The sequence below is a fragment of the Hakea prostrata genome, chromosome 3 (assembly GCF_041222555.1).
Source record: "Hakea prostrata isolate BN-2017 chromosome 3, UWA_Hpros_2, whole genome shotgun sequence".
Taxonomy (NCBI): Eukaryota; Viridiplantae; Streptophyta; class Magnoliopsida; order Proteales; family Proteaceae; genus Hakea; species Hakea prostrata.
This window is the reverse complement of record NC_142602.1, coordinates 14576064-14595453: the sequence shown is the minus strand read 5'-3', so window position 1 is coordinate 14595453 and position 19390 is coordinate 14576064. Positions and strand designations below refer to the sequence as shown.

Here is a 19390-nt window from a genome sequence, read left to right as displayed (position 1 = left end):
CAGTTTCCGTTGCCGAAGTCCCTGCGATGGCGATTGAATCGCTGTAGAGTTTCTGGTATTTGTGGTGCTTCATCTATCGATCGAATTAAAACGAGGGGTTTAGTTTGTAAATTTGAATTCTTTCAGGGACCTATTGGTAAATTATCATAGTTCCAGGGACCTATGCATAATTTTACAATTTTTAAGGGACCTATTTGCAAATTTACATCATTTCAGGGACTTGTATATAATTTTGCATATTACTAGGGACCTTATTGTAATTTCCTGATTTTTTAGGGGCTTAGTTGTAATTTTCCATAGTATTATTTAAAAAAAAAAACAAAAAGAAGAAGAAGAAGAAGAGAAAAGAAAACAAAAGAAAGAAAAGACAAGAAAGGAAAAAAAAGAGTCAGTTTGGAAAGAAGGAAAACAATGGTATTCTTTATAAGCATTTTTTGAATTCTATCATTTGTTTGGGTGGTTTGGCTATTGCATTTTGCGACATTTCAGTTACTTTGAAGAGGTGAAGACTGAAGAACTGTAGACAATTCTTTCAACATGGCAACCACCGATGGTACTACTGCTCCCACTGGATCCGAACATTACCCCAATCTTCATCCTCTTTCGGTAAGATTTGTTGGCACAAATTATTTGATTTGGTCTCAATCTGCTTACCTGCCTATTACCGGAAGAGGACTAGTTGGACACCTTACGGGCACCACTATCAAAGCTACTACCACAGGTGTTTCATAGGATAAATGGATATCAAATGACTCTCTTATTATGTCATTCCTTTTGAAGTCCATGCAACAAAATATTGCTCGGGGATACCTATTACTTGATACTGTAGCACAAATCTGGAAGGCTACTACTGAAACATATGGACAGTTGGGTTATGATGCACATGTTTATGAACTACGAAAGAAGCTTCATGAGACTACCCAAAAGGTACTGACTGTGGCCCAATATTATGCCGAATTGCGATCTCTTTGGTAGGAGTTGGATCATTATGGGGATTATCGCCCCACTAACCCAGATGATGTGACTACTTATAGGAAGCACATTGATAAGATTCGAGTATATGACTTCTTGATAGGTTTAAATGTGGAGTACGATCCGATCAGGGTGAAAGTATTAAGTCGTTCTCCTTTTCCTACATTAACACAGTCTTATGCTCTTGTTCAGTGTGAGGAAAGCCGTCAATTAACCATGCTTTATACTCCTATCGTGGAGAAATTAGCCTTACAGTCTGTTAGCACTAAATCTGCTTTGGCTAAGGAGATTGTCAAATGTGAGCATTGTCACAAACCATATCATAATAAGGCCAATTGTTGGAAGCTCTATGGGAAGCCTGCTATTTTGAGAATAAAAGAGCACAAAGAAGGGAAAAACGAAAAGCAAAATTTTCTGAGACAGTTTCCACAACTCCTTCTGCAGACATTGATTTTTCACAGGAGTTAGCTACTCTGTGATGTATTCCGCAGTCTTCTACTGCCGGTACAGCCTCTACTACTGCTTCCTCCACTACCCATACCAACTCCTATCTTGCTACTTCAGGTAAAACTTTTATAGGCTATCATGTTTCTTCAATTTTTGCTCCCTGGATCATTGATACAGGATCCACAGATTATATGACAGGTTTCTCCTCTTTTTCACATTATGCTCCAACTTCCGAAAAAGATAAAGTTCGAATTGCTGATGGCTTCTATTATTCTATTGCTGAAAAAGGGACCATTCAGCATTTTCCATCACTTTCTTTGTCTAAAATTTTACACATTCCCTCTTTCTCTACTAACTTGCTCTCTATAAGTAGTCTTACACATTACTTGAATTGTAAAGTGATTTTTTCCAATCTTACTGTGTCTTCCAGGATTTGGTAACGGGGAAGGAAATTGGACGTGGTAAACTAGACAATGGATTTTATCTATTGGAGCCAATTGGAGGATCTACTTTTGCTCTAACTGCATCTCCTAATCAGGTCCATTTGATAATATCAGACCTTCAGCAGTGGCACTGTAGGCTAGGTCACCCTCCTCTAGGAACTCTTAAGAAAGTATTTCCCGATTTAGTTTCTTTTTTTTAAAACGAATGAATTTTTTTGTGAAGCCTGCATTTTTGCGAAGTAGACTCGTTCTACTTATTTACCTTCTCTTCATAATAGAAAATCTATTCCTTTTGGATTCATTCATACTGATGTGTGGGGCCCTTGTCGACGTATGTCTATTACTAACCATGGATACTTTGTTACTTTTATTGATTGCCACTCTCGTTCTACATGGATTTATCTTTTGAAACAAAAAAAAAAAAAAAAAAGATTTTTCGATATTTTTTGTGATTTTCATAATATGATTAAGACTCAGTTCAATGCCACTATGAAGATCCTTCACAGCGACAATGGCATATAGTATATTAATGGTGAATTTTAGAGATATCTTTCTGACTCTGGCATAATACACCATACCAGTTGTGTTGATACTGCTGCCAAAAGGAGGAATCGGCATCTTTTAGAGATAGCCCGTTCACTTATGATTACTATGAATGTCCCTGACCAATACTGGAGTGATGCTGTACTCACTGCCTCTTACCTTATGAATAGGATGCCCAGTAGGATACTTGGTTTTAAATGTCCTAATGAGCTTCTCCAGGGGAACCTCTTTTTTCTTATTCCCCCAAAGGTTTTTGGATGTGTCTGAAATGCCAGAATCACAGCCCATCAAAGTAAGCTGGTTTCACGTGGCTTTTGCTGCATTTTTCTAGGGTATTTTGCTACTAAAAAAGGGTACAAATGTTATCATCCTCCTTTTAGGAAAACCATTGTCTCCATAGATGTCATTTTTAATGAGTCTTGCCCTTACTATACACCTCTCCAGGGGGAGAGTCCTAGAGGAGAGGTGTTATTTCCAACTCTAGACATTTCTATCACACCACCACAACACAACTTAGGAGTTTAAGAAGTGTTTCCTGACCAGGACGAGACTTCAGCTAGTATACCTGAGGAATCTAATTCCACTCCTCCGTTTTCTGAACTATGTGAAGAACCTAGTCAGGGGGAGACCATTCCTGTGAGGCACACTATTAAGGTATTCAAAACAAGATTGACCACAATAAGGAGGTACAGACTTATTAGAGGAAGAATTACAACCGGCTAAAGTAAGTGGAGAAAGGTGACAAGTTACCACTTCAATCTCCTGCTCCATAATCAAATTCTTTTGTTCCCATTGAGGTATCTTCTTTTGATCTTCCTATTGCTATTAGAAAATGAGTCAGATCTTGTACTCAGCATCCCATAGCTAAATATGTCTCTTATGACTCTCTGTCTGACTCTTACCGAGTTTTTGTATCCTCTCTATCATTTATATTTGTTCCTAAAAGTTGGCAGGAAGCCTATGCTAATAAGAGATGGAAGGCAACTATGGTAGAGGAAATGCAGGCAATGAAGAAAAATGATACTTGGGATCTGGTTACACTTCCTCAAAAAAAAAAACCAGTGGGTTGCAAATGGGTTTTTGTGGTTAAACAAAATATGGATGGATCAGTCAATAAGTTGAAGGCTAGACTAGTTGCAAAGGGGTTTACCCAGACCTATGGAATTGATTATCAGAAGACTTTTGCCCCTGTTGTAAAACTAAACATTGTCAGAGTTCTGTTGTTTGTAGCTGTGAACAAAGACCGGAACTTACACCAGACGTAAAGAATGCCTTCTTACATGGGGAGTTAGCAGAAAAAGTCTATATGGAACTCCCACATGGTTTCTTCGATGACAATACTGCAGAGAAAGTTTGTCGGTTGAAGAGGTCAATTTATGGGTTAAAACAATCTCTTAAATGCTGGTTTGGATGCCTCCTGAAGGCAATGACTTCTATTGGGTACAAACAAAGCAATGTTGATCATACACTATTTGTCAAGAAGTCAGGTACTAACATCACACTTCTCATTGTCTATGTAGACGTATTGTCATCACAGGGAATGATGGTGAAGAAATTCAAAAGTTAAAGGACTTTCTTGGCAGAGAGTTTGAAATTAAAGATTTAGGGAAATTACAATACTTCTTAAGGATTGAGGTGGCTCGATAAAAAAATGGTATGTTCCTATCCCAAAGAAAGTATGTCCTAGATTTATTATCAGAAGTGGGAATGTTGGGGTGTAAAGCAGTTGATACCCTTATTGAAGCTAGAGCTAAACTTAAAGAAAAAGAGGGAGAACCAGTGGACAAAGGAAGATACCAAAGGTGGCTGGTAGGGAAGCTTATTTACTTATCCCACACCAAGCCAGACATCGCATATGCTGTGGGATAGTGAGCCAATTCATGCATGATCCATATTTAATTATTTAGCTCATATGAAGGTTGTTACCAGAATACTACAATATTTGAAGGGAACTCCTGGAAAAGGAATACTTTTTTCACTCAATGATAATCTAAGAGTAGAAGCATACACTGATGCAGATTGGGCTGGATTTCCAGACAGGAAGTCAATTTTAGGTTACTGTACCTTTGTTGGAGGTAATCTAGTTACTTGAAAGAAGTAAGAAACAGAATGTGGTAGCTTTATTCAGTACCGAAGCTGAATATAGAGCTATGGTTCGTGGAGTTTGTGAGCTACTATGGTTGAAAGGCTTGTTGCAAGATATTGGAGTCCAAGTTCCAAACCCTATGATGTTATATTGCGACAACAAGGCTGCTATTAGTATTGCTAATAATCCGGTGCAACATGATTGAACTAAGCACATTAAAATTGACAGGTTTTTTGTCAAAGGAAAGTTGGAACAATGGCTTATTTGCGTGCCTTTTGTGAGGTCTGGAGACCAAGTGGTAGATGTTTTCATTGAGGGTTTGAAAGAAAGAGATTTCCTTCCTATTGTAGGCAAGTTGGGCATGACTAATATCTATGCCTCAACTTGAGGGGGAGTGTTGGATTCTACTAGGAGTTAAATTAGAGTTTGTGTTTATGTAAATTTATATTTCTTGTTACCCAAATAAGGGTATTTATGTAATAGTGTTGTTTCCACTTTATTATAATAAAGGGCTTGAGATCACACTGATCACGATAAGCCATTCTACCACAATCGTTTCTTTCAACACTAATTAATAGGTAAATACAAATGCATAAGTGGTTTAGTTAAAATGTATCATCCTTCATATATTTTGACTTGCACATACACATTTACAATGGTACATAGAATGTTTTTAGATATTTCACTTCCACAATCAAATAGATCTTATGGGTTTAAAAATTGCACATGAATAATAGGAATAAGTTCTGCTTTTGTGCACTAGAACTGTAATGGTCACTTCTTAATGTCAACATTCTACCATCAACTGCATTATTTGATTTTCTAACATCATATGGTGGTTATGCTAATCTTATTTTTATTATTCTTTTGGGGTGTGGCATAGAGGGTGGGCAATTAACAAGACTAGTTGGAGTTTTGGTGGCAACCCTTAAAAGAAAGCAGAGAGAAGAGGGAGGGACACAGAGACAGGAATGTGGGGGGTACTTGATGCTTTTGCGATCCTGGCCCCCAGCAATCAGAAGGGGGGGGGGGAGTGTTAATGGCCACGTCAGATTTGGAAGTCAGTTCTTGCTTTATGTGAAAATCTCTATTAGACATCGATATGGATGTAACTAAGTTTCAGTTAGACATCCAGACATCAATCAAAAGCCTTAGGAGCTACAGGCGAGGTAGAAATACTGGCAGTGAGAACAAGAGATACATTGGCTAGTTGGTATTATCATCTTGTTACTATACTTTCCACATTAGCTTTGATCAGATCGTAGTGCTATTTCTGGCAACATCATAGATGCTTTGTGCCAAAAAAACTGATGTTTACTTCCTATGTGTTATTCTTGTTACAAGTGAATAATTGTACTGCAGTAAATGAATTGCACTTCTTTTTTTTATGATTTAATAATAATGTTGTGGCATTTTAATAGCTTGTTTCGCCTTCACTTGTTAACTTTTGAAATCCTTCAATGGGGTGCTGTTTTTGTTTCTCTTTCTTCCCCTTTTTTTTTCTTTCCCTAAACAAATTTTATGTATTGACAGATTCATCAAATGTCTTTTAGTCCTCACACGGATGCCAAAGGGATTATGGATCTCGTCAAATTTCTTTCCCCCAAGCATGTAATACTTGTACATGGTGAAAAGCCTAAGATGGAAACACTGAAAGGTAGAATCCAGACTGAATTGGGAATTAAGTGTTATGTTCCAGCAAACAATGAAACCGTTAGTGTCTCCTCTACTGCATATGTAAAAATCAATGCAACACACACGTTTATTCGGAATTGCTTGCATACAAATCCTCAACTTTTGAAAAGCAGTCGAGATGGTAACTTTGCTGATATCAAGAGCTTGGTTTCGTTGCCACATCTAAGGGATGAAAAGCTAGCTGAAGGAATCCTTGTTATGGAGAAAACTAAGAAAGCAAGGGCCATGCACCAGACTGAACTTTTGCCAATATTGGGAATGGTTGAAAACAAAGTTCTTTTTGCATACTGCTGCCATGTAAATATGTGCAGTCTCAAACATTTTAGATCACATGATTTTAGCAATCAACCATCAGTACCAGCTGTGGACTCCTTACTATCAGGTGCCATATCAAGTTCATTGGCCAAAGATACAGATCCATCTTCCTCAATGAAAATGTTGGTAGCTTCGGATCAATGTTCTTTGCTTCAACTTCTTTTGTTAAAACTATCCCAAGCACTTCCTGAAGGGAGCAACATCCAGCAGTTTCCTGACCATCTACAATTGGAGTCCTTACGTATTTCTGTCTGTTCAAATCCCAACTGCCCTTACAAGTTCAAGGAGGAAGTACATGATGAATCAGCAGCAATATTTTTCTGCTGCAGTTGGCAGGCAGGTGATGAAAAGCTGGCACGGAGAGTCATCTCAGTGATGAAGGATTGCGATTCAACTGCAGCTCTCAGGCAACCAAGTTGCTGACTCATTGAACCCCATGGATTAACCTCATTTAGTCGCATTATTGGTGGACTGCAGCCCTAAAGTCTCATCACTGATTCAGACAAGTAAATTTAAGTTTGATAGCTACTTGGCAAGGGTAGAATTTCTACTGATGTTGTATGGATATTTATTCACTTGTAAGTTGTACCTTGAAATCTCACTGGTTTTGGTTGTTTTGAGGTGTTAATAGTCTTCAGACTTTGTTTACTGATAAGTGAGATCAGTGTAACAACCTGCCCTTTTTTCTCCTCCAATTTCCTTTGTAGCTGAAGGAGTTGGTCTGCAGAGTTTTATCTCATTGATCTTGTATGGTATGCATTAATGGGAAGGGAACGCGAAGGCTGCCAGGCAGCACGACTCCACCCAGACATAGTGATCGGGCAATGCTTTTGGTTTTACTTGGTCAGACTCCGGAGAAAGGTTTGAATAAAGTTTCTCGTCTTGATGTAGCTGTGGCAACCGGTGCCTGAATTCAAACAATTTAGTAATCAGGTACAGCTCAAATCTATTGATACTTCTCTGGCTACAAAATCACGTCAAGGAAATTTCTGAATTATGTATTTCTTATTCAAAAAGAAATTCCATGAAATATGCGAGAGACATCTGAGAATCAAACAATTTACCAAGATGCAAGTTTTTATTTGTTCTATTTTGCTTGGGGGTGTGAAGCAAGGAAGTCAACAGCAAGGCTAATGTTGTTGATGTTATCTGCTTCGTTGTCAGGATTCTCAAAGCCGAACTCTTCTTCAAGAGTCATAACAATCTCTACGGTGTCCAAACTCTCAAGTCCATGATTGCTGTGAAAATTGGCGTTTGGTGTAACCTACAGAAACATCAGACACTAACATGGTTACTAGTTCATAATACCAACATAGTGAAATCAACAGAGTTCTTTTTATAACTCTGCATTCTGAACTTCATTAGGCAAAAGACAATATCCAGCTCAATTAAACCAATCAAGCCAGTAATAGTGGACAATTACATAATTTTGCCAATCCAATGCACAAGCCTTATAATGTATCTGCTACTTGGTGCTCATATTTCTTTTGTTAGCAATCTGTACAGAGTTTACTAGAACAAGGAGAAAAATGAGGGATTCATATATTAGAAAGATGATGATAAACTGGTAGGAACCCTTAGAGAAAAAGAATAAATGGACTTACTCTAAACAGGGATAAGGCCGGTTTACTGTTGCTTTTGTTAAGTTTTTTGAGGTAGCTTGTTTTTTCTTTTGGTTTGAAGTTTACGTAGAGGAACAATAAAAATGAGGGATGCTAGCTACAAGCAGCGACTCTTATGGGTTAGAACAAAATTTAGACATGGAGAAGCAACAAAATTCCACCTTTTCTTCTTTTTTTTTTTTTTTTTTTTTTTTTTTTTTTTTTGGGGGGGGGGGGTTAATAGGATGGAAAGAAAATGGAGGAGTCTCATCAGCTTTGGTTTTTGCAATGGCGATGACGATGATTTCCTAGAGACTTTGGATGAATTGGTGTAAATGCCTGAGTTATAATCAGTGAAAACAGTTCCCTGAAGTAAATCTATCCCAAATAAACAGAAAATACAGATAAATCATTATCCATACCAGTGCTCCACAACCATAGGTCAGCTTTTTACTCTACAAACACTTTCAGTTTGTACGAAACCATAAAACCTGAGAAGGGCTGACTGAATGCTTCAAGATTGAAATGTATTATGTCCAAATTATGTTAGAATGCATCAAAAGCAACAATGGCAACAGTAGGAACTGAGATGTACTAAAAATATTCATAACCTATAAGTAGGATGCTTTTTATTTTGGTTATCTTAGTTGAATCATGAATAAAGACTAGAGAAGCAATGCAGTATGGTGTTTCTGTTCCACATGATGCAGGTCATATATGGGGTGCAAAAGTGGGAAAGAATAGTAAAAGAAACTTATAATCGGAGAAAGGGCATTCCCACAAGGCGAGGAAGATGATTAAGGCTATAGGGAATACAAAGAAGAACCAGGAACTCATCCCTTTGATAACCTTGACAGGTCCACCTGACTAAGATCAAACAAACTAAGGTGACCCCATGAAGTTGAAACATTACATTTAAAGCAAGTTGTTGGTGGATGTCGTAGTGTTCTACAGCAAAAGCAAGAATGAAACTACCCAGAACAAGAGTGATGATATCGTCCATAAAGTTTTTGCAACTTCATTTGTGGCAGAAATTCCGAAGAGTGGATAGAAGAAGAGTGGAGATATGTGGCATTAAGTAATCCAACGGTCACTCAATTGAAACTAGAGTTTAGTAAAATTCAAATTTAGTTTGAATTGGGAAACCGTTGGATTACTTAATACCACATGACACAATCCTAGGAAGGAATTGTAGGGAAAAGAATTAGGTTTCAGAACCGAATTTTAATAAAAAAAAATAAAGTTGTTATTAACCAACGGTCTAAATTATGTTTATGACATGTGGTACATCTTGAGCAGTTAAATGAAGATAATTGATATGATTAGACGAAAGCTAAGTGCTATGACATTAACACATCGATACCAAAAGTATTTTAGGCATAGTGAAAAGGAAAAAAAGAGAGAACTGAATAATCTCTTAGGACAATGGTTTCAATTATTTCTTTGATACAGAAATTATATCAATTATTAGTGAAATAGGACCTGTCACCAATCACTATTAATAAAAGGAAAACATTTATATTTTCCCAGAAAAACGAATTACAATTCTCAAGTTTTATGGTTGATTTTTTGAGTATTTTTTTCTCTCTCATCTTGTGTTTCAAGGATTTCCAAGCTTGCAACATCGTTGGCGTGTTTCTCAAATTTTGAAGTTTTTCCGTCTTTTTGGCGTGTTTCTCAAATTTTGAAGCTTTTCCGTCTTTTTGGCGTGTTTCTCAAATTTTGAAGTTTTTCCGTCTTTTTGGCGTGTTATCTCTTTGTCCATGAGGCGTGGACGTCTCCGTCTTTGTGGGATGTTTATTTGTCTTTATGCCTTTGTGGTGTGTTTTAAGGTTTTATTGGCTTGATCCACACCTTAGCCTAAAAGACCCTTTCTAGAACATGTATGACAATTTAGTCGCTTTCTCTCCTTGGTTTGGAATGTTCTATTCAAAACCTTGTGTTTGCATGCATTTATCTTTTATTTTGGTGTGTTTTTTGAATATTTTTCTTTTGCATGTTTCGTATCTTTTTCAATTTATTTGAATGAAGATTTTGCTTATTAAAAAAGAAAAAAAAAAATTCCTCAACCCAGGTAACCTTATTGGTTGAATTTTGATTTATTGACCTTCTCTCCTTCAGCTAGTTTAGGAGAGGATTCGAATAAATTTATAGAAATAGAAGTCTAAGATCCATCGATTGAAAGAATATGCTACGACTGATTTCATCCATTACCTAACTGGTTTGTCTATAATAGCATAACGATTGATTTCATCCATTACCTAGCTGGTTTGTCTATAATAGCAATCTTGAAAATTAATCTAAGAATCAACCCATCCAATAGAGGAAATTTGTTTAGTCAATTTCTATAGAACCATTCATTTCTCTTGTAGAAGTATGGCATGTGTATCAACATTACATTAAATGGTTGAAACTCATTTATAAGTCATATCAAATAATTGTGATTAAATTTAAAATGACTTATGAATAGATCTCAACCTTTCAATATAATGTTGGGCACATGTCACACATCCAATAGAAAATGATAACTTATTCCATTGTCAAAATGGACTTTGGTGTCTTTAGTTTAGGGGATCATATTCCAAAACCCTTTTGCTATTTTTGGTTAAAGCAAATTTGAAAACCATTACGTCCATCAATTGGGCTGATTTTGACGAGACTTTTTATTAGTATAATTTGACGTGACAGTTCGGGAAAGTTTACTGTTTACCTTCCCGATTGATTGATCCTGAAAACCTCGACGCCAGCCAAGTTCTGGAAGGGTTGGTCTATTTATCACTATTCAATCACTTCAGACTTCAGAGTTTGGCCAATCTTGATGGACAAGTTAGATTGCGTAAGCGATGATGACAACCTCACAGACTGTCTTGGAAATTCCATGAGAATTTCACTATAACTTGTAGTTGAATCGGGTGCACGTATGTACATCTTCTTGATCTCATTTTCTTGATCAAATCTCAGCCTCTGGTAAGCTTTTCTTCTACTTCCACCCATGGCTGATCAGAGAAATGGGCTTCACATAGTTGTGTTTCCATGGTTAGCTTTTGGTCACATGATACCATTTCTTGAGCTCTCCAAAGGCTTGGCTAGAAGGGGTCATAGCATCACCTTCATTTCTACGCCAAGAAACATTGAAAGGCTTCCCAAGCTCCCTCCCAATCTATCCCCTCTCATTAATTTTGTGAAGCTCACCTTACCTCAGCACCCCAACTTGCCGGAGGGAGCTGAAGCCACTTCTGATCTCCCATTGAACAAAATCCAGTACCTTAAGATAGCCTTTGATGGTCTAGATGAATCTTTCGCTTGCTTTCTTGAAACCTCAGCTTCAGATTTGATTATCCATGACTACGGCCATCACTGGGTGCAACCAATTGCTTCTAAACATGGAGTTCCATGTGTCTTCTTTAGTATTTTCAGCGCCTCGTTTATTGCTTCCCTTGGCTCCCCATGGTTGCGTATGGAAGGAGAAGATACCCGAGTAGATGCTAAACACTACACTGTCGATTTTCTCCCTCCCAATATGGTATATCGTCAACAAAAAATCCTCAAAACATCTGATTCTTCAGGTGGAAACGACTCTGCAATTTCCGAGTTGGATCGATACGACTCGACAGCCCTTGGATCCAACTTTCTAATCATAAGAACCTGTGAAGAAATCGAAGCTGATTCCCTATCTGTCCTGAGTGAGAAAATCTTCAGGATACCGGTCATTCCAATAGGTCTACTTCCACCTTCAGAGGAAGATACTTCAGAAAACAAAGATGATGAATGGACCAATATCAGAAGATGGCTAGACAAGAAAAAAGAAAAATCTGTGGTTTACATAGCATTTGGGAGTGAAGCAGCAGTGAGCAAAGAAGAAATACATGAGATTGCTCTCGGGTTAGAGCAGTCTGGGTTGCCCTTCTTCTGGGTACTAAGAAAGCCAGGACGTGTGTCTGAGACAGACACCTTAGCCATGTTACCTTCAGGTTTTAAAAGCCGAACTGAAGGTCAGGGTTTCATATGCTCAGGTTGGGCTCCTCAGAGAAAGATATTGAGGCACCCTTCGGTTGGGGTCTTCTTGACTCACTGTGGTTGGAGTTCGGTAATTGAAGCTCTTGGAATAGGTTGTCCTCTTGTGTTGTTTCCTCTATCAGTTGATCAACCTTTGGTTGCAAAGTTACTGCTGAGCAACGATATTGGGGTAGAAATTCCCAGAGACGAAAAAGATGGGTCATTTACGAGGGACTCAGTGGCCAAGTCACTGAGGCAAGTGTTGGTGGATACGGATGGGGAGAAGCACCTAGCCAAAGCCAAGGAGATGAAACAAGTGTTTGGAAATAAGGTTCTCCACGAGCGATACTTAGACGATTTCGATCAATACCTCAGAACTAATCTTGGCTGCTGATAGTAGTTCTGCCGTCTCTCTCTCTCTCTCTCTCTCTAAGGCTAATAAAGTTATCTCTCTTTTCCCTTTCTTGGTAATAAAGTTATTTCGATTAATATTAAAATGGATAAAGTAGGCGCAAAACTTTTTCAAGTCTTTTGTTTCGTGCTTGATTTAGAGGCGGGCGGCCATTCGTAGTTTTACTAGGATGTCTGCTGATGAACACATTTATGTGTAAAATCTTAAGGCATAAAATATGCATTTTACACATTTAGAGTATAACTATCTTGGATTTTATATTGTTTTTATAGATTTTATGAATTTTTAGGACTTAGAGAATATTTATAGTTTTGAGTATGAAACATGCAATTTCACATGTAGATCTATTCAAATTCTGAAGTGCAAAAATGAACTTGATTTAGAGCATGATGAACTAAAGAGGCAATTATAGACCAACTACAAAATATCTTATAAATAAATAAGTCAATTTTTATCTACGGCTGAGATTAGATTAGAATTTTTATTTTATTTTCTTTATTGTAATTGAAAGATGAACTCGCCACGAGTAGTGACTTTTTTTTTTTATATAGATTTTTCAGAAGATTTTATTTATTTTTCTAATTAGTTTTCTCTCTCTCCCCGACTTTCTATTCATTTTACTATTTTATTTTATTTTTTCCTTAATTAACCCAAAATCACTTTTCTAAAAATATATATTTTTTTTTCGTTTTTCCTTCTTCCACTTTTTTCCTACGTTAACTTCAAAATCAAGTTTTTTTTATTTATTTAATTTTTCCACTTATTCTTTCTCTTTTCCTCTCTTTTTTCCTTAGGGCCTGTTTGGTTACATGAATGGATTTCATGAATGTGAGATTTATACCCATTTGGTTGTGAAAATCTCTAGATTCATGAAATCTAGAGATTCATTTTTTTACACTAAAAACTTGAATCTGTAGATTTATGGGTAAGGGGTGAAATCCAGATATTTCATCCCTACAATAAAAATGCCAAACATTTGCGTATTCATAAAAATCACAAATGAATCCATAGATTTCATTCCACATATTCGGTTAATCAAACACAGTTAAATTTTATAATTTATGACTCCATAAATTTGAAATCTCCAGACTCATGTAACCAAACAGGCCCTTTAGATTTTCTAACAAATTTAAGTCCTTATTTATTTATTTATTTATTATTTTTTATTTCACTCTTCTTTATTCTTTATTATTATTATTATTATTATTATTATTATTATTATTATTATTATTATTATTATTATTATTATTATTTCCTTATTTGTAAACCATTAATCATCTCCTATAAATATTACCTCCCTTCTTAGATTTATGACACTTTATTTAAGTCTTGCACGCTTTCTCTAGTTTTTTTTTTTTTTCAATACTTTGTGGGTTCTAGTTTGTAGATTGAATGTTTAAGTTTTAATTTTTCGATGTAATGCAAGGAATTTGAAGTTGTGTAATTTATTTTATGCATTTTTGAATCTCCAAAAAGACTTGAACGAAGGATTGGAATCTCAACAAACCCTAACAACCAGATTTAGAATAATTATTTACAAACACAGTTTAATTTATTTTTATAGAAAGCAAAGTAAAGATCCATCAATTGAAAGGATTTGGAACTTCTGGTTTCATCCAATACTTTAGACTGCAATACTGGCATGCTTGAAAATCTGGTCTCACAATCAACCCATCCCATAAAATCACAATCACAAATTCCAGAACCCTTTTTTAAGAAAAATTCCATAGTCATTACGTTTATGAACTGGATTGTCCAAATGTCCGGTACTGATTCAAACCAGACAGTTCTGGATAATTCTTAATTACTTATTGATCTTGAATACATTTTCTCAAAGAAATCGGGTCTAACAAGCACATTGATTCGATTGATAGTCCTTCGATCACCAAAGAGTTGAGAATATTTCTGCAGAATTCGGCGAACCTTGACTGAAAAAACCAAAATCCAAATGAGAGTGCGTAAGCGATGATGTCAACCTCACTGACTGTTTAGGAAATTCCATGAGAATACTACGATGACTGGTAGTTGAATCGGGGTGCACTATTTATATCTTCTTCTGGATTTCTCGATGAAAGGAATCAAATCTCAGCGTTCTGATAAGCTTTTCTTCTACTTCCACCGATGGCTGATCAGGGAAATGGGCTTCACATAGTTGTGTTCCCATGGTTAGCTTTTGGTCACATGATACCATTTCTTGAGCTCTCCAAAGGCTTGGCCAGAAGGGGTCATCGCATCTCCTTCATTTCTACACCAAGAAACATTGAAAGGCTTCCTAAGCTCCCTCCTGATCTATCTCCTCTCATTAATTTTGTGAAGCTCACCTTACCTCAGGTCGCCAACTTGCCGGAGCGGGCTGAAGCCACTTCTGATCTCCCATTGAACAAAACCCAGTACCTCAAGAAAGCCTTCGATGGTCTAGATGGATCTTTCGCTTCCTTCCTTGAAACCTCAGCTTCAGATTTGATTATCCATGACTACGCCCATCACTGGGTGCAACCAATTGCTTCTAAACATGGTGTTAAATGTGCCTTCTTTAGTATCTTCAACGCTTCACTTATTGCTTTCTATGGCTCCCCATGGTTGCGTTTGGAAGGAGAAGATACCCGAGTAGATCCTGAACACTACACTGTTCCTCCCAAGTGGATTCTTTCCCCTCCCAATCTTGCATATCGTCTCTATGAAATCCTTAAAATGTCTGATTCTTTACCTGGAAGCGATTCTTCTATGTCCGATATAGATCGGTACAACTCGGCAGCCCTTGGATCCAACTTTCTAATCGTAAGAACCTGTGAAGAAATCGAAGCTGATTCTCTGCATGTCCTGAGAGAGAAACTCTTCCGGATACCGGTCATTCCAATAGGTCTACTTCCACCCTCAGAGGAAGATACTTCAGAAAACAAAGATGATGAATGGGCCAATATCAAAAGATGGCTAGACAAGCAAAACGAAAAATCAGTGGTTTACATAGCATTTGGGAGTGAAGCAGAAGTGAGCAAAGAAGAAATGCATGAGATTGCTCTCGGGTTAGATCTGTCTGGGTTGCCCTTCTTCTGGGCACTAAGAAAGCCAGTAGGGTTTTCTGAGGCAGACACTTTAGCCATGTTACCTTCAGGTTTTAAAAGCAGAACTGAAGGTCAGGGTTTCATATGCTCAGGTTGGGCTCCTCAGAGAAAGATATTGAGGCACCCTTCAGTAGGGGTTTTCTTGACTCACTGTGGTTGGGGTTCGGTAATTGAATCTCTTGGAGTAGGATGTCCTCTTGTGTTGTTACCTCTATCAATTGATCAACCTTTGGTTGCAAGGTTACTGCTGAGCAAGAATATTGGGGTAGAAATTGCAAGAGATGAAAGAGATGGGTCGTTTAGGAGGGAGTCAGTGGCCAAGTCACTGAGGCAAGTATTGGTGGACACTGAAGGAGAAAAGCACAAGGCCAAAGCCCGGGAGATGAAAGAAGTGTTTGGAAATAAGATTCTGCATGAGCGATATTTGGATGATTTCGATCAATACCTAAGAACCAATCTTGGCTGCTGATAGGAGTTCTGCCATTCTCTCTTCTCTCTTTCAGACTTCTAAGTGGGTTAGTAAGGGTAGTTAGGTCATTTGAATTAATAAGTGCGACTGGTAAGGGTAGTAAAGTCATTTCAACTAATATTAAGATGGGTGAATAATAGTGTTAGCTTCCAAGGGTGTGTTTGTAATCAAATTTTTTTTCAGGGATGGTAACTATAATTTGATCATTTTTGAAATATGAATGACAAATTTGGACATTTCTTTATTTGTGTGTCGCATCCTTGGGCATGGAGCAGCCATACTAATCTTCTCTACTGGATGTCTCCGGTAATGATCCACGTCTCTTAGAAATAGAAAGAGAGCAAGACTCTTTTTCATATGATTTTCATTTCTCATTTTCCGTAAAATGTAAGGATTAAAGGGAGACGCTCTCTGCATGCAACATCTTTCTCTTTGCATGCTTCTCTGATAAGAGTATGTATGTGGCCTTCCGAAAATCTGGTACATGTGAATTGAATGCATGCATGCGTAACCATATACGTCTCTTGGGTTTCTAGTTAACTTGCTTAAGAGAATGCTTTAAGCAATGACTACCTGAGTGGGTTACATAATGTGTGATCACCAAAAAATGGGTTATATATAACATGTCATATCGGTTTTCTTCTTTAAATTTACATAGAAAACAAAACCCATCCTCTGGTCTGGTCTCTCTTCCACTTCCTCTCATGGCTCAGAAAAAAAATGATCTTCACATCGTAATGTTCCCATGGCTAGCTTTTGGTCATATGATTCCGTTTTTGGAATTCTCCAAGTGTTTAGCCAAAAGGGGTCATCGCATCTCCTTCATTTCCACACCAGGAAACATTGAAAGGCTTCCGAAACTCCCTTCTAATCTATCTCCTCTAATTAATTTTGTGAAGCTCACCTTGCCTCAGGTCCCAAACTTGCCAGAGGGAGCTGAAGCCACTTCTGATCTCCCACACAACAAAACCCAGTTTCTTAGAAAAGCCTTCGATGGTCTAGAGGGTTCTTTTGATTCTTTCCTTGAGAGCTCATCTTCAGATTTGATTATCCATGACTTCTTCCATCACTGGCTGAAACCCATTGCAGATAAACATGGTGTTTCATGTGCCTACTTCAGTGTATACAATGCTTCAACGCTTGCCTTTATTGGCTCCCCATGGTTGCGTATGGCTGGTGAAGATACCCGAACAGCTCCACAACACTTCACTGTTCCTCCCAAGTGGATTCCTTCCACTTCAAATCTTGCATTTCGCCTCCATGAAATCCTTAAATACTCTCAACTCTTGAGTGGAAACGATTCTAGTTTGTATGACATAGAAAAATACAACCCAGTAGTCCTTGGGTCCAGCATTTTACTTGTGAGATCCAGTGAAGAAATCGAGGGTGATTATCTAAGAATCCTGCAGGAGAAAGTCTACCAAACACCAGTAATTCCGATAGGTCTACTTCCTCCGGAGGAGGAAAATATTTCAGAAAGCAAGGATGAAGAATGGGCCAATATCAAAAAGTGGCTAGATGAACGAAAAGAAGGATCTGTCATCTACGTAGCATTTGGGAGTGAAGCAGAATTGAGCAAAGAAGAAATGCTTGAGGTAGCTCTTGGGTTAGAACAGTCTGGGTTGCCCTTCTTTTGGGCACTAAAAAGGCCAGCAGGGCAAGAGACCTTATCAATGTTACCATCAGGTTTTGAGAACAGAATTGAAGGTCAGGGTTTCATTTGTTTAGAATGGGCTCCTCAGAGAAGGATATTGAGACACCCTTCAGTGGGGGTTTTCTTAACACACTGTGGGTGGAGTTCCGTAATTGAAGCTCTTGGCACAGGATGTCCTCTTGTGTTGTTACCTCTATCCTGGGATCAACCTTTGGTTGCAAGGTTATTGCAGAGCAAGAAAATTGGGGTAGAAATTCCAAGAGATGAAGGAAATGGGTCGTTTACGAGAGATTCGGTTGCCAAATCACTGAGGCTAGTTGCAGTGGACACAGAAGGAGAGCTGCACAAGGTCAAAGCTAGGGAGATGAAACAGATATTTGGAAATGAGGCTCTTCATGATCGATACATGGACGATTTCGATCACTATCTCAGAACTAATATATAGTTTATAAGAACTAATATATAGTTGGCTCTTTATGATCTCCACTTGAATAATGCAGAAAGTCCAGAAATAATAAACTTATAATTTAAACAAAAATATACGGTTGATTTATTTATTCTGGACTGAAATTACGTGTACCCTCCCTAAGGTCTAATAAATTGACTTTCTTCAATTGACTTTTTTCCTCCATGTTGGAAGGTTGTCGGCATTAAGAAGTCGTGGTAGTAGTTAAGATGAAAAAGCTATTAGAGAGGAAAACATGATTATTTAGACTAATACTATGTTAACTTTGCATTGATTGAATTGGAATTAATATTTTCAAAAAAGATATATGTTGGGGTAATCTGGTAATCTTGTATTATTATTAGTGATTGAACCGAACCGGTTTCTTTTGGTTCATGTGGTTCAAGTCTTATTATATTAAGGCTGGGGTTTTGGTTCGCACGAGTTATGCAACTCGTCCTTTCGATTTTGGTTTGCTCTCTGCTACGGGTTCTTGAAGCTTCTTGAGGTTTCGTTCATGGCGTTCGTCTTCGATCTTCTGTACCTATGGTTCTAGGTGGTTGTTGATCATGGAAAGATAGGGCTTCTGATCGTATGAGCAAGGCGATCGTTCGATGGTCTTATGAGAACCAGAGACAGTGTATTACAGGTTATATGTTCCTTCGTTGTTCTTCTTCTTTAGTTTGTAATCACCCAAACCTATAGTGGATTGGATTCACACTCGAGTCCCGGAGACGTAGGCTCAAGAGCCGAACTCCGTCATCAAACACCTGTGTCTTCTTCTTCTTCTTGCTTCCAATTTCTTGTTAAATCACGATCGGTTGGCTTGACTAGGTTAGGGTTTATAGGTTGATTAATTCAGTTGATTCAATAGATAATTGATATGAGGTAATCACCTATTGATAACGCGATTTGAGACCGGGTACATCGTTGCATCGAGCTGAGGTTACCTGCGAACCCGGTGTTTCGGTTCATTTTTCGTGTGATTGATAATTAGATGGATTAGGGCTTTTGTTTAGTTCCTATATCTAATTCGATTCTATGATCTCATATTGCAATAGGTTAAATTATTGAATCATTTTTTCCGATTATATAATCGTATATGCTTCTCCGGATTATAATTGGATGATTCTTCTGCGGTTATATAATGTTTTTTATATAATTTCAGCAAGTGATAACTGTTAGATTGATAACCTATTTTTTTAATATAGATTGATTTATTGCTTACCATTGCATTCTCATGATAATTT

General features: G+C 37.6%; 1 protein-coding gene and 3 pseudogenes across 10 annotated transcripts in view; all 4 read left to right on the top strand.

The window, feature by feature from the left end:
* The window catches only part of CPSF73-II (cleavage and polyadenylation specificity factor 73 kDa subunit-II), a 45040-nt gene extending 37094 nt beyond the window's left edge, over positions 1 to 7946 (top strand). For 7 of the 10 annotated variants that reach the window (XM_089149310.1, XM_089149308.1, XM_089149307.1 and 4 more), the window contains one exon: positions 6025 to 7945. In XM_089149310.1, the coding sequence (XP_089005436.1) occupies positions 6025 to 6924 (900 nt within the window). In that variant the 3' untranslated portion in view covers positions 6925 to 7945. Of the gene's footprint in view, positions 1 to 6024 lie in introns of all 10 variants that reach the window. The other 3 variants (XR_016172274.1, XR_016172275.1, XM_089149311.1) reach the window with 3 other exon arrangements.
* Positions 7947 to 11064: 3118 nt separating this feature from the next.
* On the top strand, positions 11065 to 12574 carry LOC149021049 (putative UDP-rhamnose:rhamnosyltransferase 1 pseudogene; annotated as a pseudogene).
* Positions 12575 to 14631: 2057 nt separating this feature from the next.
* On the top strand, positions 14632 to 16041 carry LOC149021048 (putative UDP-rhamnose:rhamnosyltransferase 1 pseudogene; annotated as a pseudogene).
* Positions 16042 to 16745: 704 nt separating this feature from the next.
* On the top strand, positions 16746 to 18140 carry LOC149021047 (putative UDP-rhamnose:rhamnosyltransferase 1 pseudogene; annotated as a pseudogene).
* The last annotated feature ends 1250 nt before the right edge of the window (positions 18141 to 19390 follow it).